Source organism: Mytilus galloprovincialis, chromosome 12 (genome assembly GCF_965363235.1).
Source record: "Mytilus galloprovincialis chromosome 12, xbMytGall1.hap1.1, whole genome shotgun sequence".
Classification (NCBI taxonomy): Eukaryota; Metazoa; Mollusca; class Bivalvia; order Mytilida; family Mytilidae; genus Mytilus; species Mytilus galloprovincialis.
The window spans coordinates 18763453-18788638 of NC_134849.1; the positions used below are offsets into that span (position 1 = coordinate 18763453).

Genomic DNA, 25186 nt, shown 5'->3' on the forward strand with positions numbered 1-25186 from the left:
TTGTTATGACTGGTTTGTCTGTCCAAACTTATCTTAAATAGTTAAACAACTAACTTGATTTCAGTGATATTGTATAGTGTTGTTGTTATTCTAATAATCATAGCTAACTAATTCTGCTGAGAAACATACTATCCAAATAGTCAATAGTTTCAATCTTATGCCTCGTTCACACATACATTTAATTCGAATTGAATTTGAATCGAATGCGAATTGAATTCGCTAATCGCGTTCAAACACTCTTCTTTTTTAATTCGAACTGATTCAAATTGGCTAATTCGAATTAACTAATTCGCATTAGAAATACACGTTTTGTTAATACAAATTAAAAGTTAACGTTGTAGGACAATAAAGCGAATTTGACGCGCATTGCAATTCGAAATTAGAATTGACGTTTAAACGTTAAATGTTTCAAATGCGAATTAAACTAATTCGAATTAGTTAATGTGAATCGAATTCGAATTACATGTGAACTCAGCATTAAATAGTCAATCATAAATAGCACATAGCAAGACAACAACATTTTGCTGTTTGCTAACATTTTACAAGGTGTTTAGTCAACTGCATAGTTTTAGACTGTACAGTTATTTGCATGGTTTTAAACTGTACAGTTATTTGCATGGTTTTAAACATCAGCTCTGTATTAATAATGTAGTTAGAAGTTTGGAATTAACCTTAAATTGCTTCTTTTCAAGTTGGGAAGAAATTTACAAATCATTTTACCTTAATTGCTGTAAACTCAGAAATTATAACATTAAATGAATAATTTGCAAATGCTGTACACCAAACAATGGTTTATAAAATTGAAATATGAGTTTGAATTATTGCTGTATGTCTTTTTGCATTCTCTGCAATTATAAGTCATTGCAAAAATTTCTGAACCTGATCTATCTAAATCACAGCAAAGAAAAATCATTCTTCCTCCAAAATTCAATTAAAAAGAATTTCAAAGAAAATCATATTTCATATTCATATATACAGTGAAATTTTATTGCAGTGCAACTATTTTACTTATTGCCAAACTCAGCCAATTTTCTTTTTCATGCAATACATTTATTGCCAAACATGACTGATTGCAGTTTTGCCACAAATTACATTATATATGTACCATTATGTTATACCAAATTATGGGTTTGAAAATGCGTTGCATTGTAATAATCTTACGTACTGTGTATATTCGTTTTCATTAGTTGCATAATTTTAAAATGTATAGCCATGCCATATTTTTGTCAAACACAGACAGACCAACCAACTTTATATGAAATTTTATCTTTCAAAAAAAAAAACTTTGGGAATCAGATTGTATTTTGATTTATCAACGATTTGTGTTAGACATTATTGAAAAGCACAATTTCACTGTCCAAATTAATATGTCTGTGTTTGCTCAAATGAGATTCATGTTTCGTTAGGAATAGTAGTACTTGTTTTGTAGATCTAAAATTAGAAAGACTAATTCTGTTTTAAATTTTTTACTTCAGCTAAAGTTGCTAGAACTTAATTTTAACATGCAATGCATCTAGATTTATTTTTACCAGGGTATAATGTTTTTCTTTGACATACTACACTAAAGATTGCAACAGAATTTTGCAAACTTCTCTCAAAGAAGTATTCTTTTTATATAAATTGCCTAGTCATCCTTCAAAAAGTATTTCTTAATAAAAGTTGGTATTAAATGTATTGACTTTAGATGCATCATTAGAACTGTGTTGATATCTTGTTACAAATAATTATTTTCTACTAACGTTAACGTTAACGTATGATATGACAATGATGAAATGTTTAGAAATCATACTTGGTAGCAAATTGATCTTATTTGTAACTAGATAACATTGTTAAAGATAATCTGTTCTGCAATGTATCTTTTATATCCGTCTTTGATAAATTGTACACTGGAAGTAAGAAAAAAAGGTAAATGTTGAAATTTTCATGCTGCATTTAATTTATTTAATTTATTATTAAAGTTTCCTATTGAAATAAGAATCAAACTTTATTTTTATGTATTGCAAAAATTGGCAAATTTGAAACTGTCAACAAAAAGCTAATGAATAATATGTCATAGTTTATTTTTAAATATTTTACTGAATTTCATGTAGTGAATAAGTATAAATTGCAGAACAGAACAGAATAGTCTATTTGTCTAACTCATGATGTTTTTTGTAATAAAGCTATTGCCTAATTATTGTATACCATTTTGTTGGATGTGCTTACATTAACTGTCATAATTATCTCCCCTTAGTATGAAAATGGGAGATAATTAATTGGTTGTTAGGAAGAAGCTACAGAATTGTGTCCCCTAGATATACACATTTAATATGAGTAAATCCATTTATATAATAGAAAGACGAAAATCATTGGCTGTTTAAACAAATCTTACTTTTTACAATAAAAAGTTATTCTTATACTCAATTTGTAACGTTTTTTTCAAAGCCACAGATATTTTAATGATTTTCAACAAAAAAGTAGGTAATTCTTTGTCCAAAGAGAAGGATTTTCTGAAAATTCCTAATAGTTTTTATGTCAACAAAATGGTATACCATACATACATCAGTAGATTTCATTCACATTCTATCGTCATTTTCTTCTGTGATATAGATCTACTTTTGGCGGACCATCGGATTACAGAAGACCTAGGTAATTCATGCATGTCATTCTTATTTGCAACAGTTGCCATGGTAACATTTCCATAATGAGAAGAAGAAAAAATCTGCTAAAACAAAATAATTTTTGCAAACTTAAAATTTTTAATTTATACTTTAAATTAGGGTTTCAACAAAAGTGCATATTTTATAACTGTTGTGACTGTTGCAGATAAATTGAAATTTTAATGGTGCACATTTTATTGTTTGTGTTGATTTGTAACCATGGCAACTAGCATAAGATTAAAAAGGACATTATTTTGTTGTGTAGAGCAGCAGGCAGGTATGATACATCACATCCCTTCCTAGAACCTTGCAATTATAAAACATATCCTATTTTCTGTTTATTATTATATATTTAAAAGCTAAAGTTTACAATTCATTTAAGCTAATGTTCATAATTCATTAAAGCTAAAGTTCACATATATCATTAAAGCTAAAGCTAAGATTCACATATCATTAAAACTGAAGCTAAAATTCACAATTCATTAAAATGATTATGTTATGTATTATTTTTAAATTTTATAATGTAATTGGTTTATGCACTATTTCAACTTTATCTTATTTGGGAAGGCTATAGTTTATTCTAAGTATTGGCAAAAGTTTTCTTAAAAATAAAAGATTTAGTGGACATCAACTGATTTTAGACAAACTTGAAGACAAATGAGAAAAAAAATTGAGAATTTTGACTAGGATTAGCATATTTTTACTAGATTTTGGCATGTCTGTAACAGGAATTTTGACTAGCAACAACTAATTTTTTACTTGATTTTGGCACAGGCTTATCATGGTTGAACGATACACACTGATCACTATGTGATGTATTGATTGATCACATACGGCAGCATTAGTAGTCACCTCCCCACTTACTAAGAATAATGTCTTCATAAATTCTGGGGCTATTTTTTTTGGTGTGTGGATTTTGCCTTATTAGGCATGCTTTAAAAAGGTTTTAAGGATTTTCTTAATGTTTTTTAATTCAGGGTTTGGAAAAGTCATTATTTGGTTCTAATTCACATCACACATTATTTACAAATGTATCATTTCACATATAATATATTTGTGTATTTGCTTAATCAAGGATTTGTATAGTCTCATTAAAATTCCTATACACATTCTTGGTTAATTTCAAAAACTTGTTTTACCTAAATTTGTTATCAGACTAAAAACTCTTATTAAAGGTCTGTTTAAAAATTATTTGCATTTTCAACAGAGTTTACATTTATTAATTGAAATGTGGCAACATGTAAAGTTTTTGCTCTCTCTTCGGTGTTCTGTTATAAATTATTGGACCTTTTTTTTAAAGGGAGATAATTTATGTATAATTTAAAAGAAATATACATAAACAATTCAATAATCTGCACAGCGAAAACCGTATCATTACTAGTTTACTAGTATAATAATATTGTTTTGTGGTTTAATGGAATATAAGGAGACTTAAAGTTACTTTTGCATGAAAAGTTTTTCTTGTGAATAGCATGTTAATTTTTTCCAGCATTATAAAATGCATATTTCTCATAATATAGTATAATACCACATAACATACTAATTTTATCATTTAGAAACTTTTTTAAAAGCTGAGAAAATGTTTGGAATTATTTCACTTTTTATGCATAATAGTGGGGCAATTAGGTAGTCTCACTGAGACAAGTACAAAAATGTATTGTTTTCTAAGATACTGTTGTTAAAAAAAAATCTGAACTTATCTGTACCATTATATAAATTAAGAAGAAAAAAAAGATATTGGACGGATTACACAAACAAACATCTCATGAAAAACATTTTGTTTCTTTGTTGGTGTTTCTATCCAATTTCAGCTCCCTTGACAATACTATGTAAATATAAAAAAGAAGATGTGGAATGATTGCCAATGAGACAACTATTCACAAAAGACCAAAATGACACAGACATTAACAACTATAGGTCACCATACGGCCTTCATCAATGAGCCAAGCCCATACTGCATAGTCAGCTGTAAAAGGCCCCGATAAGACAATGTAAAACAGTTCAAACGAGAAAACTAACGGCCTTATTTATGTAAAAAAATGAACGAAAACAAATATGTAACACTTAAACAAACGACAACCACTGAATTACAGTGAAAGCCAGTTATTGATGCAGGAAGTTTATTAAAGTTCCTGAAGAGAAGCACCAACCGTTATTAATTGAGATTTGAGCTCAACAGACACCAGTACCAGATGCATTGTTGAAACTCACAACATCAGAGATGTAAAGATAGTGATCACTAAAGAGGAAATACTTAAGAGTCTAAGACTACTTAGTTACCAGGGGCCCTGCCCACCTCTCCTTAATAAAATACAAGAAAATAACAAAAAATTCAAAAGAATAGTGCTTTTAAAATCTTTGTACATCTAATTAGAAGCCAGAAGTCCTAAAAAGTGAACTAGAAAATCCCACATCTTACAGCACAGCTAGGATGGGTGACAACTTTAATGGAAACTCTGGGATTTATAATCTTTGACCATTTAATAAGAAGCCAGAAGTCCTAAAAAATGAACTATAAAATCTCACATCTTACAGCACAGTTAGTTGTGTGTTGTCTTTAATGGAGACTGAATTTTATTGAATAAAGCTAACCTACACTCGTCATTGAAGAAATATATATACACCTGTATGCAGTAATAGGTACACTGCAGTAATATGAGAAAGCTTGCACTATCAGTTACTGAAATTATATGTTATTTTATCTGATTGACTTTCACAAAAGTGAATTTTGATCTTTTCAACTTGTTTGAAGCAGGTTTTATCTCATTGAATTTAAATGTAGGTAAAATACAAGACAAGATCAACTCTTATATAAAGATTATTTAGTTAAAGGGTCCTTTCCCAAGTTAACTAGCATACCGAATAATTTTCATTCAATTGTCGTTATAAAATGAAGTTGAATTAGCTTTTTAGAATTATGATTTCTGTGCTTTTTGTGATAAAATACAACAGGTTTAAATTACTGTGAAAAGATAAATGTTAATTCTTAATTTATTTACATAAAAGACTTAAAACAGTTTTTCGGACTACTATATCGTCATTTTACTGTACAAACAAAACTCTATTGAAAAGTGAAAAATATTACACCTACTTTTGAAGGTTTGACAGCAAAATTAAAGACTGATAAATAAACTTTTTGTATGTATTTTCTCCCAACAAGGTCTTTTTAATTCTTAAGCGACAAAATTCTTGTTTTCTTTAAATGGTTTATAACTTTGACATTGATCCTTATAACTTTGTACGAAGGAAATAAAGAAGATGACGATTGTTGCTATGATGAATTTTTCATTGTAAACAAATTAAGGATGCATAAAAAAGTCTGACATTCCAAGGAATAATGTTTCGTTCTTTCTTCATTGCAATTCTGTGGTTTCTGCTTGCATGCTTTAAGTATCGATTGAGTAAGAATTGAAATTAATTATGAATTTAAAGATCTGATTGAAAATGACTTAAAAGAATTTGTCATCTATTGATTGACAAAAAAATCTGTTAGGATTTTTTTAGCATCATTAACCATGCTGTTTAAAGAGTATGATAACTTTTGATTTCAATACTTCTGTAGTAGTTAAAGGACCATATAATATGGTTTATGACACTCAAATATAATAATGTCAATCCAATTTAATTACTTCCCTTGTTTAAGTAACCGACTTGTTACTAAGGACGTGTGATGGGAAAATGAAGTCATAATTATCTCCCCTTTTTAAACAGTTAAATAAGTGAGCAGGTACCGTCACACCCAAATTATAGGCTTTAGGATAAATGAAAATTATTTCCCCTTTTTAAACTGTTAAATAAGTGAGCAGTTACCATCACACCCAAATTATAGGCTTTGCTGATAAATGGAAATTAAGTTACATTGACAGCTCAAAGAAGTTTGAAACTATAACTATAAGAAAAAATAACAATTCAAAATAGAAAAATATTTTATTGACAACCATTGTTAGAGTAAATAGTTAGGAAAGATAATTATTAGAAGATTATAATCTTTTCCTGTTTAGTCTGCAGCGAGAGGAAATGTGAATTTAAGATTTTTTTCTTAAAAATCATACCATTTAGACCTGACTAAATGTAAATATTAAACGAAAATTTTAATTGACGAGTTCTTAACAATTGAAATGTTGTTTCCATGATTAATGCTTTGAAGTTGTCAGATTGTGAAATGTAGTTTTCATTGGTACAATAGGGCGTTTTTCCCTCTAAGTTTAATTCCAATATATGAAAGGACCTAACTTTGTTGTTATTTGATTATTTAATTACACAATAATTAAATTTTTGCTTTTCTTTTTAAAATTTCTGTGCCTTTATATGAGTTTCCCACACCTTGATGCAATGAATTGACTTTTTGATCACAGACCATTGTTTTATTACACATCATTACACTAGAAAATAAATAATGTCGCAAATTACCAAGGAATTCAGTCAGTACTTGGTTAATTGGACTGTCGCAGTCGTAAAAAGGATGTTATTTTTTTCACAAACCTCAACTTTAGTCAGTACATGGTTAATTCAATAATTGGACTGTTGCAGTCATAAAAAGGATGTTATTTTTTTGCTTTAAAAACATATTTACAGGAAAATGTATCGATTTGGAATAACCAAAGTACTGTTTGTGCTAAGGACCAGTTGATACAAATCGTAAAACTGCAATTGAAAGTGTCACTTTTAATCCTTTTACGTAATTGCAAAATACTTTTTGGAAAACATTTGTTTTTATTTTACCTTATGACGCAGGTTCTGATAAAAAAGAAATAAAGTCTTCAACTTTCAGCTTTATTTTACGGATTAAAGAAAACTGAAAATGAAAGTGTAACTTTTAATCCTTTTACGTAATTGTAAAATACTTTTTTTAGTTTAGTCTGGAATTAGTCCAAATGGAAAACAATAGTTTTTATTTTACTTTATGACGCAGCTACTGATGAAAAAGAAATAAAGTCTAAGCTTTTATTCAAGAAATAAATGTAAACTGAAATCGAAAATGTAACTTTTAAGCCTTTTTTGTAATTGAGAAATACTTTGTTTTCGATTTCGTCTTTGAAAATAGTTCAAACGGAAAACAATTGTTCTTATTTTACTATTTGATGGCACTAATTGACACAACTTTTCTATCTAAAGGGAAATAAAATCTTTAGTTTATTTCTTATTTCAAAAGAATTTCATTTGTTTATTTCTTCCATACCAGTGGTTTATTGTCACCATTAAACAAAACAGGGAAGACATTTGAATATAATTAATGGTATAAAAACAATGGGTTATAAATATATATGTTGAGGCACTGTAAGGATATTTTTATCTTGAATAAAATATAATCTTTCACTTTAAAATTTATTTTGCGTGCATAGTTACAAAAACATTTGCAAATGAACTTGTTCCACCCCTGTCCCAGGTTTGAAGGGGGTTTGGGTGCTCACAAACATATATTTAACCCTGCCACATTCTGTATGTACCTGTCCCAAGTCAGGATCCTGTAATTCAGTGGTTGTCATTTGTTGCTGTGTATATCATATTTATATTTTTGCTTATTGTTTTGTACATAATTCAGACTGTTAGTTTGAATTATTTTACCGTTGTCAATTGTTGGCCTTTTAAAGCTGGTTTTGGGGTATACGTTTGGCTCAATTTGATGAAGGCCTAAGGTCACTGATGAGACTTTTGTTGACGAAACATGTGTCAAGGGTACATATTTTAATCCTAGTATCTATGATGAGTAAAAAAATATTTATTATTAAATCGTCAACAACCATTTTCCTCAGTGTACCTCAAAAATGAACATGTATATATTTCGTTTTTTTTTTCAATTTATTTCAAAAGACAATTCTATTAACCTAACAATAATCTATGTACAATAAGAAAGAGAAAATCTTTTTATCAATATTTGGTTTAAATTGTCCCGAGTGATCATTATAAATTATTGAAAGAATTGAAATGTTAAAGTATCTAACGTATTACTATTATAATCGTTCCTCACAAAGAATGTAAATTTAAATCTGTGTATATGGTATATCATGTTCCAAACAAAAGATGTAACTTTAAATCTTTCTATGTAGTATATCAATGCATGGGACCCTTAAATTGGTCATATGCATTGTTATAGGAATCACTTAAGTTAAAAATTGATTAATTCAGAAACATGAATGGTAAACGGTTGTAAATTATGTTGAGACGAGTGGTTCTCATTGTAAAAACTTTGGTATGAGTTTGTAAAAATAGGGTATAAAGTGTCAGTTTGTCTTAAGTTAGGATACCATTGTAATGTATGTAATCATTGCATTTATACGGTCCACCCATTTTATGACCTGTTTATCATAATCACATATGTGGCACCCATATTTATAGCCTAGCCCCTGGTAATCATTACTTTATACGTCAACCTAATTTATATGGCCTAGACCTGTTCACCATAATCATAAATGTAGCACCCAATTTTATAGCCTAGCCCTGGTAATCATTACTTTATACGTCAACCTATTTTATATGGCCTAGACCTGTTCACCATAATCATATATGTAGCACCCAATTTTATAGCCTAGCCCTGGTAATCATTACAGTCATTGTTGAGTTTCTTAATCATTTTCCTTGTTATGATTTTCTAAAAGTATTTTTAAAGTGTTTTGTGATTATTCCTATATGGACAGTAATTCTGAAAGTTATGTCAATATTGTCTGGTAATGATTGACAGTAATTTTAAGACAGTTAATTATAGGATTTATTGATTGCTTTCCAAAATATTTGGCTGTCTTAAATAAAATAATCGTAAAAAGCAATTTGATATTTGAAAAAAAGAGGTATATTAGTAGTAATAATTTTTTTTACAGTAGGACCTTATTATTTAAGCCCAAAAAAAATCATAATACCCAAATTTAAGCTGACATGATAAAGAAAAGTAGGATTGCAAGATAGGCAAATAGCTTTTAAACCATTTTTAGCTAGTTTAAACTGGAGATTTATTTTTTCACACTGTAAATTTCAAATGGTTTAGGTATAACACTTGACTTGGATATTCTACCAAGATGTAAAACAACAACCTAAGTCCTTACCATCCATCTCCCATTATGACAAACAAACAAACAAACAACAATTAACAGACTATTATTAGAACTTGGAATAATTTTAATTATGGAATTTGCATAATTTTTTGTGCTGGAAATTTTTTAATGAATTTCATGTTTATTCTGTACTGAAATGTTCTGTGCTGCGCACAACACTTTCTATTACAAAGAAGATAGTACATTTTCAATAGAATGTACTGTGCCGCACACAACACTATCTATACAAAATACATTGTATGGAAAGTGTTATGATCCGTTCAAAACATTATCATACATATTTTGGGCAAATAAACATGGAATTTATTTTAAAATTCCAGCACAAGAAATTATGCAAATTCCATAATTAAAAATAATTCCAAGTTCAAATAATAGCCTGTTAATTGTCGTTTTTATTTTCAATGACATCGATAGAATTCTAAGAGATCACTGCTGCTGAGTTATCATGTTTGAAGTACTAAATAGTTGATAGATGAATTATCTTGTTATTATTTTGTAATTTCAGAACGCTGCCACCAATAAACAGTCAAAAGAAACATTCACCAGACCATTCCGTTAGTTCATATCCAGAAACTAGGTCAGTATGCTTAGATTCGTGTCAGCGGATACTTTAAACATTACAATAGTTTCATCTATTTTAATTGGTACCAATTTTGTTGGATTGCAGACAAAATGTTTTTCATGAATATTGCATATATATACAAGCCTATAAATATTTTGTATTTAGTGTAATACCATGACATCCTTGAAAATTTGTATCCCACATGTGATAGGGATTCACAGTTCTAATGGCTTTCTTTTTGTTGTTGGATTTTTTTGTTTGTTGTTTTTTGGTTTTTTTTACAAATCGATGATCATTTTTGATAAGTCATTCAAAGGAAATTTTTTAAAATCTTCAAAAAGATATTGATTCTATCAGAGAAGAAAAAATCAACACAGATAGAATTTTGGGTTCTTTTGTTTGGAAAAACCATTTTTATGATTGTTCAACAGAGAAGCCCTTCTCATCCATTTGGAATTTTACAATGAAGTAATTGGATTGAAAAATTATGTGGGTGGATACTGGGGCAATGATATCACAAAAACAATTGAAGATTAATTAGATATTTAAAGATGTGGTATGATTGCCAATGAGACAACTCTCCATCTAAGTCATAAACTTTAAAAGTAAACCATTATTGGTTAAAAGTATGTTCTTTAACACAGAGCCTTAGCTCATACCAAACAGCAAGCTATAAAGGGTCCAAAAATTGACTAGTGTAAAACCATTCAGATGGGGAAAACCAAGTATAATCTTTATAAAAAACAAATTATGAGAAACACTTACTTTGGACAGGTACAAACAAATGCACCGGGTTTAAACATTTTAGTAGGTACCAACCTTCACCCTTACCTAAAAATGTATTTATTTCAAACAGATCTCAAACTCTTTTAACTTAGAAAGGACATTTATTTATTACTTCCTTGATGATTTATTGTTTTAATAATTTTTTGGTAGAAAAAGAAATCAGGTGAATGGTGTTCCAGTGAAAGCAGCAAAACACACGAAAAGAACTCCAAAACAAGCAGATTACGATAAAGGTAACTGTTCTCATAATGATTACTGATCAAATCAAACACAAAAGCAAAGCGGTTATGTAGATTATATGTGTCTAAAACACAGAAAGAAAAAAAAAACACTGAAAACATGATGATAACCATAAAATTGAGAATGGTAATGGGGGATGTGTCAAAGAGGCAATTAGTTACCTTACCAAAGAGCAACAAACAGCCTGAGGTCACCAATGGCTCCTAAACACATTGAAAGAACTATCAACAACAGTTGTACGGTCTTCAACACTGAGTCTTGGCTTAAGCCAAACAACAAGCTATCAAAGACCATTCTAATACAAAATCTAAATGACACAATCTACAAAAAGTTTTTTTAAATTGAAAATGAAATTTAGAACAAGATATTTTTTTACTGATGTCTTTGAATACACTTTTAGAATTGGTAAAAAAATATTTGTGGTAGAGTTTATTATTTCTTCCATGTAAATAGTTAAATATATTCAATTCTTACAAAGTTTGTATTAAAAACAAAAATTTATAATATTATTTCATAAATAGAAAAGGTAAGTACATCAGTTAAAAATTTAAAAACTCATTGGTCAAGGGGAGATAATCATTTGTTTCACAACTTCATGTAAATTTTGTAGTTTGACATGCGAGTGTGCACGAAATTGACACCTGCTTAAAAAGTGATGGTGAAATGTCTCCATGTCATTGAGAAATAGATTCTATTGATTTCAAATTGAATTTATATTTAATTCAATTGTAAACAACTATGTAATCCTTTGATAAGGTTTTATTGGTGAATTTATCCCGACAAGAATGATTTAAATGCAGAAGTACACAATGTTTTGTACCATATATATTGTCATTATTTCAATGACTGGCAAATTTTTGAATAGTGTTTTGCCGCTTGAAACGCCTGATATAATGCATCTTAAAATCTGTACCCTATTACTTGCGTGGGCTTGTGTAGAAAATTGTGCAAAAACTGCATACAAAAATGTTAATAAATAAATCTTTTATTGTCCCTGTTTTGAATGGTATAAACCATAAATTTGAGAATTTCTTAAAGATATATTTTACTGCTTGCTTTATTTACAACTGCCTTGACAAACTATTTTTAGGGTACATATTACGTTAAAAAAAATGAATACAGTTGAGATTTTTGTTTTACAAGAGAAAATGGAGTAAACCAATATCAAAAGAAATATTTCTAACAATTTTTTTAAATGATTTCTATTTTATTTTTTTACTCATGTTCTACCTTCCTATTTTAAGAAATCCTTCATTCAAAAAACATCATACTGAAAGTCTACCTACTTGTAAATTAATCAACTCCTAATTTTCCATTGTTGTTTGGAGAGTTGTTGTGGTTAATAAAATAATGAATTCATTTGTGTAATGTAGAATCTCAAACTATTACCTCAATAATCTAGAAAACAAAATAAACAAACTAATGAAATTTGAAATCACAAATAGAATGTGTTTCCATAGCAACTGGTGACCTAGATATATTTGTGTTATGCACTTCTTGGTGAAATATGCACTTGTTTTATTGCAGATGATGGTGGTGTTTTTAAGGCCAAAGGTCAAAACAGGGACACGAGGGGAGCAAAAGAGGTGCGTGACAATGGGGACACGAAAGTAGATCTTCCAATTGACCAAGTTCGTGCAGAGGAAGTTAAAGTAAATCATCCTGACTAAATTCAAAATGGGTGGCATCATCTGACATGAAAAATGTCATTTTGGCAGGAAAATAACAACCATTTTGTAGAAAAAAAATCAAAATATTTTTAAATTAAAAAATCAACAACTCTTTCTGGTTTGTCAGATCTAATTTAAATAATGCTGCATTATGGGATGACGAATGGTTTTAGACATTTTGCATTGTCAGATAATTTTTGTGTGAGGATATTTTAACTACACAGCCTTATTGGCAAAGGAGCAAATTTTTTGGTTTATTGATTTTTACTAGCATAAGTAACGGTCTGGTAAGATAAACCCTGACTTTCATATTTTGCCATATTTATGGACAATATTTGGTCTCCACCTTGACATGAGACCCTGATGCATTCAACAGACATTATTGTGAGTCTGTCAAGTTACAATTCATCTAAATTTCCATCGCCCTTAAACAATATCTAAAATGAATCATGAACATTTCATAAGATAAACAAAAGCTTAAAAAATTTAAATATTGTGCAGCATCGTAATAAGTATGATGCATGATCATGCATCCCACATGCTTAGACATACTTAATTAATGATAACTATCTCTTCAATAGTATTTACTCTGTCTAATGACTTTGGCAATTCAAATTTATAGATAGAAATCAAAAATGGATTAGGTAAACAGTTTGTATAATTATTAAATTTGATTTCATATTTCTAAGGTTTCTGTCAATATCACTTTTTCCTCTTTTATATTTTAGGAAGTGCAGTAATTAAATTGCAAACTGCAGTAGGATGAGGGATCGGTCTTATGTTGGCTTCAATGTTGTCTTATAACAGCCATTTTTTCATGATATAAAATTGAAACTTTGGCATATGTCTGGACATTGTCTCTTGTCTAGAAATTTTTGTCTAGAATTTTGTTCTACTAAAATCTACAAATAGTATTTTTTTTACTAATAAGCATCCCTATATGTAATCCTGAAATCAAACATTCTGATACTTAGTAGAAGATTATCATGTGCCATGTTTTCCATTGGCTGATTGTCCAATCAAAAGTCTTTATGCATTTGTAATCAAAATAATTGTCCAATCAAACATTGTAATATTTAATTTTAGAAATATCTACACATAAACTGATAAAATAGAGATTTAACCTAGCTCCTTAATGGCAAAGTTTAAATCCTAATTCTCATTGTACAGACCACTCCCTGACATTTAGAAGATCTAGCAAACCAGAGTGATTGTCGCAATTATTATGAAATATTGCAAAAAATGAATTTATACTTTTGCTTGATAAGTTAGAGGTAATGTCATTTGGAAGATGAAGTGTTTCTGAACAGAATGCTTAAAAAAACAGAACTTTGACTAGAAGTGTGAATTAGCTAGAGATTAGTAAATTTCTTTCAATGGTTGATAGCTTTCAGCAATTTGCCACCCTTTTATAAAACATTTATATTATACTATAGAGCTTACTTTATAATAGTTTCAATAATTTCAGTTCTTTTAATATTTATTGCCAAATTTACTAATTTATTAGTATTTCAGTTTATGTTTTAAATTTTATAGCCAAATTTACTAATTTATTAGTAGTACATACAGGAAAATTAAAATGGGGAAATTTTTTGAAACAGGAAGTTAATTGAAAGATCTCTTGGTTGTTGTCATGAGTAATGACAATCACGGTCATGGCAGTGTTTTTAAAAATTATAACTTTCTTGCACCGTAACTATTTTAATAGAAATTTTCCTGTGTGTGTCAGATCACATTATCATCATATGTCAAATTTATTTCTTTTGATTTTTGTATGCTTCTACTTTAGTCAAACTGTACAAATAAGCAAATAATGTGAATTTATTTTTTGAACAGCTCTGAAAATGGAAATACAGTTTTCAATGTAGTATTCTAAAGAGGGAAAATTAATGTTTTGTTTCTTTGCCATTTTTCAGAAGTAAATTACACAAATTTTCTTCTTTTCCATGGAAACTCAAGATATTTTATGACTTTGGTGAACTGTTATTCCTAAGGGATATAACATAAATCTAACAACAAAAAATGAATAGAGTAAGAATGAAAAATTGTAATTTCACTTTATTATCAAATCTGCATAGTTTGACGAAGGTAAAAGGTAACATTTGTACCATTTTTCATCCATCATTAATTATTAAACACAAAAAAGTATATCATGCACTGTAGTGTGTAATATTTTGTTTATATTTATTTGTAACAAACATGCTGGAACATTTAGAAATCTCGCAAATCTGCACAATAAAACACAATAATCATTACTAAATTTAGGGAGAACATTTTTTTCCAAAGTCAATAGGATTTCATGTCCGATTTGTATAGGTTATTGGTTGGGTTCAAATTTTACAGAAATTGTCAACTTATACATAGGGGTCTAAAAATCTACCATTTGCGAAAAGGGCAAGGAGCTTAATTTAGTTTGTCAATAACTGTAACCTTTCTTGATCAAACTACCTAGGGGAGATAATGGGTCAAATAAGAGTTGTCTAACCTTAGGTACTTTTAAAAGGGTGATATAGTGGGGTTTTTTTTCTTTAGAAAATAAAAATCATTCCATTTGTCATTAATCATTGTCATATAGTCTATTTGAAGTTTGGAATAATAGATTTGAAAGTCTAATCTAGTGTTGTTTTTAAGTCAATTTGAAATTTTTAAGAAGAAAAAAATGTTATACTTATAATTGTTATGTGCAATTGAAGATAACATTTTCTTTAACCTACAAAAGAAAGATTGAAAAAAAAATCTTTTTCAATTTCAAAATTAGTATGGAATTAAAAAAAATACTTTTAAACAAAAATAATTTTCAAACTTCAATCAGTTTTATTTTTTTTATGCACACATTACTATCATTCACACTTTTCTTCTTATCTAAAAACTTGTCAGGAAGAGGAGAACTTTACTGATGAAACTGAAGCTAAAGTTCCAAGTGGCGTGGAACTAAGTCGTCAGCCTTCTGAGTCGTCAGAGCAACAGGTTAGAATGCATGATGGAATGCCATGTAGATGACCCTTGAACTATATCTAAAATGAATGTGATATTTGCTAGTCAGTTAAGACTTAAAATGTGTAAAAAATATTAATTTAAGGCAATAAAGGAGTTTTTTTTATACATATATATATGGAATATCATTATAATCTTGATCCTTAGAGAGTATAATTGAATGGCTCATTTTGAAGAAAAATAAAACTCCCAAAGCTGATAAGAATAAAAAGCATTAACAATCCTGTTTTCAACTTAGAGATTATATTAAGCTCTGCTAGTATGGATTTTGCTACAATATGTACATGTATTTGTCTGCTTACTGCCTTTCTACAGCTTTGATGAAACCTGCTTTAAAATAATTTTGAAACAAAGTGCTAAATTTTTGTCAGTGCAAAATTGATTGATCAAACAGTTGTAAGAAAAAGCATGAGTATATTAAAGGGCAAAAATTGTACTTCAATTTTACATTTGAACATGCATGTCAGAATTTTTTTCTCTTATTTCATTTTTTTTTAATTAAATGAATTACCAATAACAATGCACCATTCAGTTTATAAATACAAGAACGTCTTATATCAAGAAAAATTGTCATTTATACAAAATGAGCTATTTCCCCTTTAATCATTTATACAAAATGAGTTATTCCCCTTTATGTTTTATACAAAATGATTTATTTCCCTTTATCATATATTTTGCACCTACTAATGCTTGGCAGTACCCATTGTCATAATAACCAACATTTTACACCACTAACACTATATTTATTTATACCTTTATCTATCATGATTAATTACATGCATCCTTGGTACCAATTTCATAATTTCATTAAGTTATTAAAATGGACTTTTATTTGTGAAGGCTCTGATCACATTTATACCAGCAGAATATTAAAAGTCTTCACAGAAATTGGTTTTACCATGAAAAATTCTTAACTGCATCATTTCACTTTGTATGAATTTAGTCTGATGAATTACTGTTTCGAAAAAATGTAAAATTTCATTTTTTTGTTTTAATCTTTTAAATCTTTTGTTTTTAAGGCGAAGTGTACGTAATTGCACGCCTCTGGCGGAATACGGGATTAAAAACGTTCGTCGTTAGTTACGCAAGTTATCTCCCTTACTCCAAGAAAGGACACACGAAAGAGAAACTACTTTCTGCGGTCTATAACGAATCCAACAAGCACGCCTGTGCTGTCTTAAACCTCATAGAAATTATCCAAATAACTCCAATTAGAAATCACAGCATTCTGTACGTTGTTCTGTGTGGAGCCTGACTTAAAAACACTGGTTTTGTTTTTGTTTTAGACGCGTAGGAGAAGGCATTTTGTGTTTATGATATCAACAGAAAGAAAAAAACGCCTCACAACAAAATTATAAACAAATAAACAAATAAACATGTAACAATTTTTCTTCTATTGATATCAAATTAATTAAAATGAAACCTGAATTGACCCAACAATATCGTTTTAAAAAAACCGTAGTCTTGAACGAAAAACACAGTACTCAACGTAAAGTTTTATAATAGCCTGTTACAAATAATTAATGAAAGACGTGTGGATTTAATTGTTTAATTAAAAAGACGTTGAAAAGTTCGTATTTTGTGTAATTGAAAATTTAACGACATGATTTATATTCATATAAGAAATCAGACTATACCAAGAGAATAATTTGACCACTAGTGCAAAACTTACCATTAGAAAGAACAAAGACGGAAAACAAACAAAAAATAAACAAATTAGGCCCTAAAATTACTCAGTAACTTAAAAGTTGTCTCACTCTAATATTTATCTTAAAATAAGTAAAAATTATGTCATTCAACTCCCAGTTTTCAACTTTTTCTACATGCATGTGCAGAAAATAAACAGGTGTCTTCTATTCCGTCCGCAATTTATGGGAAAACTAAATCTAAATTTAGAACCATATTGAAATTGAAAGTACACATGTAACATGTGTAAGATAAAATATAACATGTCATTTATTTCTTCTTTCACAAATTCCAATTTCGAAGAGAGATATAGCGAAATCTGTTTTCTTTTATTGTGCCTGTGTGCATCATTCAAAATTAGAGAATGTAATTTTGAAGTATCAAGTCTCAATTCAAGATTATGAATGAATAGAATATAGAATTACAGGGGGGGGGGGGGGGTTAGGACCTTTATCGGAACTCCGGGATCGGGTGATTTTTAAGCTCGGGGTTTCGGGATTGACCTTTTCGGGATCCGGGAATTCTATTTCCGAATTTCCTTCCCTCCTCCCTCTATTATGGTTAAAGAAAAGAGGTCAGGGAAGTTTTGTGAAACTTGTAACTGCAATTTAATATTATATTTAGTGGAATGAGAGGTGAAATGTGTTCAGACTATTACATTTCGATTTTTTTAAAAAATTTAACCCAAGTTTACTGCAAGGGGTGTTTAACGACCTCGATGATTATCCATGAGGATCTCGCACTCGGTCAGCTCCAGGTTTTCACCTAGTTCATGATCATACAAGAATTGAGAAGCCCGTGGTTTGCTAGTCTTATAATATGAGACTTTGGAGTTCATATAATTTACATTCAACGTTTTTTATCGAATATTTCAAGGCTTTTTGACTATCAATGTTGACCCCTCCCCCAATTGATTGGATAAAATGAATAGATTGCCGCCCCTATTTCAAACTGAAGTCCTATAAACTGACTGGTATTCGAATTTGTTAAAAGAAATAATTTGTATCTCTGGACAGGGGCGTAGCTGCCGTTAGGCACTTTAGGCACGTGCCTACACATAATTTTTTCACATTTTTTTGTTTTATTAAAAATAAATTAATAAACAATGTTATCTGTAGATGAAAGCCGGTGAAGTTGTCAAAACTCTATAATTATCGAATGTCGTGTGTACACAGTTGACTGAATACCTAGCTACGCCCCTGACTCATATTGATTCAATACCGTAATGCCGAAAAAAATCATTTGTTTCCGCGAATTCCGAACAGCTAGAAATATATTCCCGAGTTTCAATTTGAGTAACTCGAATAATTCAAGCCCTTTCCATGTCCGATTTTCTCCCACACGAGAAATGTAGCATGCGTACATCAGCTGATTAATACGACTGAATTATTCGGGTTACAATTTGTGTAAATCCCGAATGCACATAAAAGTAAAGGTCCAGCCCGACTTTCGGAAAAGGACTGTTGTAGATTTCAGATTGATTTCCAGAAATAAAAATCATACAAAAATGTTTCACTCAAATATTCGTCTTCAGACGTGTAAAGTTATACAACGGTTACTAGCCGGTCTGGATTGTGATAAAAAGAAGCGCATGTGATGCATAAAATATATAATGTCGTGGCTCAGGGATGTGTTGAATTATAGAGATGCTTATGCGGCACAAATATAAGATTAATTTACCCAAATGTACTAAGAATTACCACACAACTTAAATTTACTTAAATATTGATTTGTTATCCTGTGCCAGACAGATGGCTGATATTCTGAGAAGAGACCTTGATAAAATGAAGTTTTATGGGAACAAAGATTTTGAAAACACGTCGCAGTGTTTAGATTTTAACAAAAATAAGGCACCAATTAAGGTAGAAAATAGTTCTAGTTTATAATGGAAAAATGTCAACCGTTTTCTAGCTTGGCGATCTCCGCACGCACCCGAATATAATAGACAAATACAATACAATAATACACAAAACGTAACATAAAGAATTAAAGACCGAGCAACACGAACTCCAACAAAACGGTATATATTTCATACAAGTATAGAACTATATGAAGCGTCGTAACTGTTGCTGCGACGTCAATAACGTTGTCGTTGTTTTTTGTTTTTTTACACTCAAGATTCAACTTTAACAGTGTATAGCTTGAAAAGTAGCACGGTTGCTAAGGACTTTCTTTGCACCAATCGATTCCTCAGACATTTTAGAATCGTCTCATAAATTTAAAAAAAAATCGATTGTCTAATATAATAGAAAATCTTTGAAATGTAACAATTCCTGCCGAATTTCACGATTTTTCCTATATATCCTTTGTAATTTTGGTGTATGATACTGTTAACTTCAACAGCTCGTATCTCAAAAACGAAAACGGTTACCCCCTTTTTTTATTTTATTTTCCGATTTATTTTTACAAGCAGAATCTACATGTAAAATTTAAAAAAAATCCATTGTGTAGTTTAATTACGTACACTTCGCCTTAATTTCATTTTTGTTGAAATGATAATTGTTGATAAGACATGTAGGCCAATGAATATTTTTTTCATTTTTTGTCTATTCTAATATTACAGGATGAAAGGATAAGGAAAGAGAAACAGGGCAAGGTAAGTGGAATATAATGACCCAAAACTTGCCAAAATCATTACTGCTTAAAGACAGGCTTGATGGAAAATAATGACCCATTTGTATTTAACTTGACAAAATCATTACTGCTTAAAGTCAGGCTTGGTGGAAAATAATGTTCTGTTTGTATTTAACTTGCCAAAATCATTACTGCTTAAAGACAGGCTTGGTGGGAAAAAATGACCAGTATGTATTTAACTTGCCAAAATCATTACTGCTTAGAAAGAGTTACCATAGGCTTGGTGGAAAATAATGACCCATTTGATTTGCCAAATCATTACTGCTTAAAGACAGGCTTAGTGGAAAATAACGACCCATTTTGTTTTAACTTGCCAAAAATCATTACTGCTTAGAAAAAGTTACCTTAGGCTTGGTGGAAAATAATGACTCATTTGGATTTAACTTGCCAAAATCCTTACTGCTTAAAGAGAGTTAGGCTTTGTGAAAATAAATGCCCCATTAGAATTTAACTTGCAATATCATTACTGCTTAAAGAGAGTAAGGGTTGGTTGAAAATAGGAAAATAATGATGCGTTTGGGTTTAACTTGTCAAAATCATTAAATGTACTGCTTAAAGAGAGTTAGGCTTTGTAAGCTTTGTAAGATATTGGGATGGGGTGTAAATATATTTCTAAAAAGATTTTGGCAAGTGATTATTGATTACTTCTTTTTTTCAATTTTTGATTTGATTTATTAGAGTAGTAAAATAATAACTTGCACCATTGTATTTGCACATATGTCTTGAGTTTTGAATTATAAGATTTTTACACAGGAAATGGGGGCAAGGGAGACAATCATTATAAAGATTCAGTCTTCAACACCAAGCACAAAAGATTCCACTAATATTCCCAACCTCTAGTTAGTTTTCTTACCCTTTACCCTTTAGTCAGGAAAATTATGCAAATATTGAAGACTGCAAATTTTTTTAAATAACATTTTCTCACTTTTTACTGTATTTTTTATTGAGAAAATCAGTAATTTTGATATTGTATACACTTTATATTGTTACTGTTTTTTATCTCTTCTTTTTTAAATATTGTAAATACTTGGTGCATTCAGCTAATGTTTCATTTGGGGATGTCTTTGATTATTTAGTCAAAACATTTATTTATAAGTGCATGCATGTATTATATTAAATTTGTTTTTGTTTTATAATATTTTCAATGCTTAAATAGTTGAAATTGTTTATTGATAGTCTAATTGTTTTATAAGATATTTGAATATTTGACGACATTGAGCTGAATGTGTTTATATATTTCTACTTATGTGGGTTTTAGGCTTATATTGAATATTTTGCATGGTAGCGTTACTCAGATTGTTATCTTGAAACAAAGATTACAGATTTGTTAAAAATGGAAAATTTAACGATTTGAGAATTTACTTCAAACCAAAAATTAGAATAATCAGTAATTAAAGTCCTTTAATATAGCAGTGGGGTAATCGTGATAAAAGAGCTTTATCTTTCAGTTGCTTCACTTTGGTCAAATTCATAAGAATTCATTTTTTTTTAAATGATAAAAAAAAAATAATTAAGGTAAAAAATTCTTGTATTTTGATGAACATGGTGATGATCTAAGGTGGGTTATAAGTCTGTCATCTTTGTTTTAAGAGGTGTATATAAAGCTATTGTACAAGCATGCATGATGAAATCTTCAATAAATGCTTTACACTAAAGAAAACTGCGTTGTTATCAACAGAAATTTGAGGCGAGAAGAAAGAACCGTAACATATGTTTATAATATCGGCCATTTTGAAGTGTTTTGACGGCACGGTGCACGTTGTTACCCTGATTCCACACCTCTTTACTCCACTGTGTGACAGCATGCAGAATGAATTATCAACGTCCTTTTTTTACATATCCTGTTTTCATCTGAAAATACTAATTCAACGTAATTTCATATTTCATCCTGGTTGATCAACACAGCAATGATGTAGGTTTATTTTTGTAAATTTTCAACAAATACAAAAAGCTGAATGTTTTTACAAAAATTGATTTGAAAAATAGGAATCATAACACTAATTAATCTAACTGAAAGACATTCAATGCAGTGGTGGCGCCCCCTCCCCCCCCTCTTTATTTTTTGGATGATCAATCATTTGAATTGGGACATATGGTTGGAACCCCTCCCTTTTGAAAATGACTGGATCCGCCCCTGCAAAAGTACATATTTGGTAATAATTAGTAAGCACCAAGCATTTGAAAAATCTTAATATTAAATGTTACACTTTGTGGCTAAGGAATAATATAATTTCATACATGTATAGAAGCATTTTTTCTTCATGGGTTTTAACTTTGTGCTGCTCTTTTCCTGTGTGACTTTGTAACTTTAATATGTGTAGTACATGTTCATAATTGTTGTGTGTTTGGCAGACGGACAAGTTTTTGAAAATTAATATTTATCATCAACTTATTGCAATCATGCAAAATTAGGATCATTTTTTCGTAAATTTTGCGTTTGCTAATAATCGGTAACAATTATTGACCTTAAATAAAACTTGCTGTTTTTAGTCTGATTTGCATTATTTTCCTGAACTGTTGTGTAAAGCTTGCTACTACTAACTGCATTCTAATACTGTACACTTTTAACCATGTATATATCAGTGTGTGCTTGTGTGTGTTTATTTACTTGAGCTTTGTATTTTTACATCCAAGAAATTTTTTTATTGATGAATAAAAAAAAATTTTGACAGGTTCTATTTTGGTTATAAATTATTTATTTTCATTTTCATTAAATGATTGCTTGAGTTAATTGATTCATTTATTCATATTATTTTTTTCTTCATATCAAAATTGAAATAACTTAACTATCAACATTATGTCTGAAATGACTAAATAAATGAGTTGACTTTAAATTTTAATGAAATAATTCTGATTTTTTAGAACTTTGACGATTTTGTGAATTCAGCATATAAGAAGGGAGATTATCCTTGGTTATTTCTATGCTGTTGTTATGCTGTTGCTATGCATATTGCCATTTTATTTTGAATTGATTAACAAAGAGGTTGCCTACAATCAAATCTTCTTTACTGCGTTATTGTGTAAAAGTTATTATAAAATAGTACTAAGAAATAAACTGAACTCTAGGTAAATATAAAAGGAGAGAAACGCAAAAAACTTGGCAGCCATTTTCTACACCAGAAAATGCCTGTACTACATCAGGAATATGACAGTTGTTGTTCATTAGTTTGATATGTGTTAGAGCTTTTGATTTTGCCATTTGATTGGGGACTTTCCTTTTTTTAATTTTCCTCAGAGTTCAGTATTTTTGTGATTTTACTTTTTTCATATTAAGTAAAAACGGTGGATTAAACCTGTTTTTATGCCCCACCTACGATAGTTGAGGGGCATTATGTTTTCTGGTCTGTGCCTCCATTCGTCCGTCCGCTTCTGGTTAAAGTTTTTGGTCAAGGTAGTTTTTGAAGAAGTTAAAGTCCAATCAACTTGAAACTTATTACACTTGTTCCCCATGATATGATCTTTCTAATTATAATGCCAAATTATAGTTTTGACCCCAATTTCATGGTCCACTGAACATAAAAAATGATAGTGCGAAGTTCTGGTTAAACCTGTTTTTTATATCTAACTAAGTCTCCCACTTTATCAACAGTATTAAATGTTCACTTGTAATGTTGTTGATGAAAAAAATATCAGCCTGATCTATAAGAACATAAAGAATTGTGGATTGATTGATTGATTGATTTTAATCACATGGGAGTCAATATGGATTGATTGAATTTGTTGGATTAACTTTAAAAAAAATTGTCTAAAAAGATTTAAAATTAACAGTTTTTATGTTTAAAAAAATCCTGGAAAGAGCCTTGCTAAGTATATATATATTTTTTTTATGGAGTCAGATTTGTTGTAAAGGAGATTTGACTGTGCTTTTTTAGTATGACACATATCATTGGACAAGCTTCTTTTTTCATGGAAAGGACAATAATTATATATATAAAAACAATACAATAATAACAACAGCATTTTAATTGGACATGGTTGAAAATAATGGATCATGTGAAACAGCTCAATTCTGATTGATCAATATTCACATTTTAGCTTGATAGTAACTTTTTCCCAAATTCTCAGTGGATATCTTCAGCTTGCATCAATCAAAAAAAGTTTCACACTTATTCTGATCTTTTGGGAACCATCGTGATAATCACAACTCTATAAAGATTTTTACTAGAATAAGAACAATGAAATTATTTTATCATGGCTGCTCTAGATACTAACCTCCCTTTGTAAGACTTGCTCAAGGGAGGCAACTCAATGATATGTCTCATTTCTATGATTTTCATTCAGACTACTGTAAATTCAGAAATTATTGCGTGCATTTATTATTGCAATTTTGTCATTCTGGACTAAAATGCGATTTTAATTTTTGTGATATTGAGAAAAGTCTTGTCTATTTCATATAAAAAAAATACAAAATTCCAGTTTTAATTATTGCTATTTTAACCTGGTTGCATTTTTGCAATTATTTCTGAATTTACTGTGGTATTATTTTCAAGCTGACTTTTTGTATAATTGGTATTTTCCTACATGTTGACAATTTTTGCTAGATTTTTTTTATTATTATATTTTGCCTTTTGCTTTATAACTTGTAGAGATGCATTGCACATATAGCATTTACAATAAATTTGAAATTAAGAATGGATCTTAAAAAGGAAATTGCAGTAATTTCCTATAACAAAGTTTTTTGTTTAACCACTACTTTCTGGGCTAATTTTCCTGGGAAAATATTTATTGCTTTTGTTATATTTGGAGAAAACAAAATTGTCCTTTACTTTGGTTTTTCCTCCAATAACAGTAAATATGAAAAAATGAAATGCATAATATAAATGACAATATGAAAACCAAAAGGCAAAACTGAGTGTTGTTTTTTGAAACTATGTTTCTGTTAAACGGACATTTTTTTTTCAACGTTATTATATCATTCTTTCATAACTT

At 29.5% G+C, this 25186-nt stretch overlaps 1 protein-coding gene across 31 annotated transcripts in view; it reads left to right on the forward strand.

Annotated features, from left to right (window-relative positions):
- The window catches only part of LOC143054256 (doublecortin domain-containing protein 2C-like), a 113727-nt gene that overhangs the window by 63265 nt on the left and 25276 nt on the right, over positions 1–25186 (forward strand). For 15 of the 31 annotated variants that reach the window (XM_076227213.1, XM_076227208.1, XM_076227184.1 and 12 more), the window contains exons 7-12: positions 2590–2628; positions 10191–10262; positions 11184–11266; positions 12801–12925; positions 15821–15910; positions 20187–20219. In XM_076227213.1, coding sequence (XP_076083328.1) covers positions 2590–2628; positions 10191–10262; positions 11184–11266; positions 12801–12925; positions 15821–15910; positions 20187–20219 — 442 coding nt within the window. The remainder of the gene's footprint in view (positions 1–2589; positions 2629–10190; positions 10263–11183; positions 11267–12800; positions 12926–15820; positions 15911–20186; positions 20220–25186) is intronic. The other 16 variants (XM_076227190.1, XM_076227189.1, XM_076227194.1 and 13 more) reach the window with 7 other exon arrangements.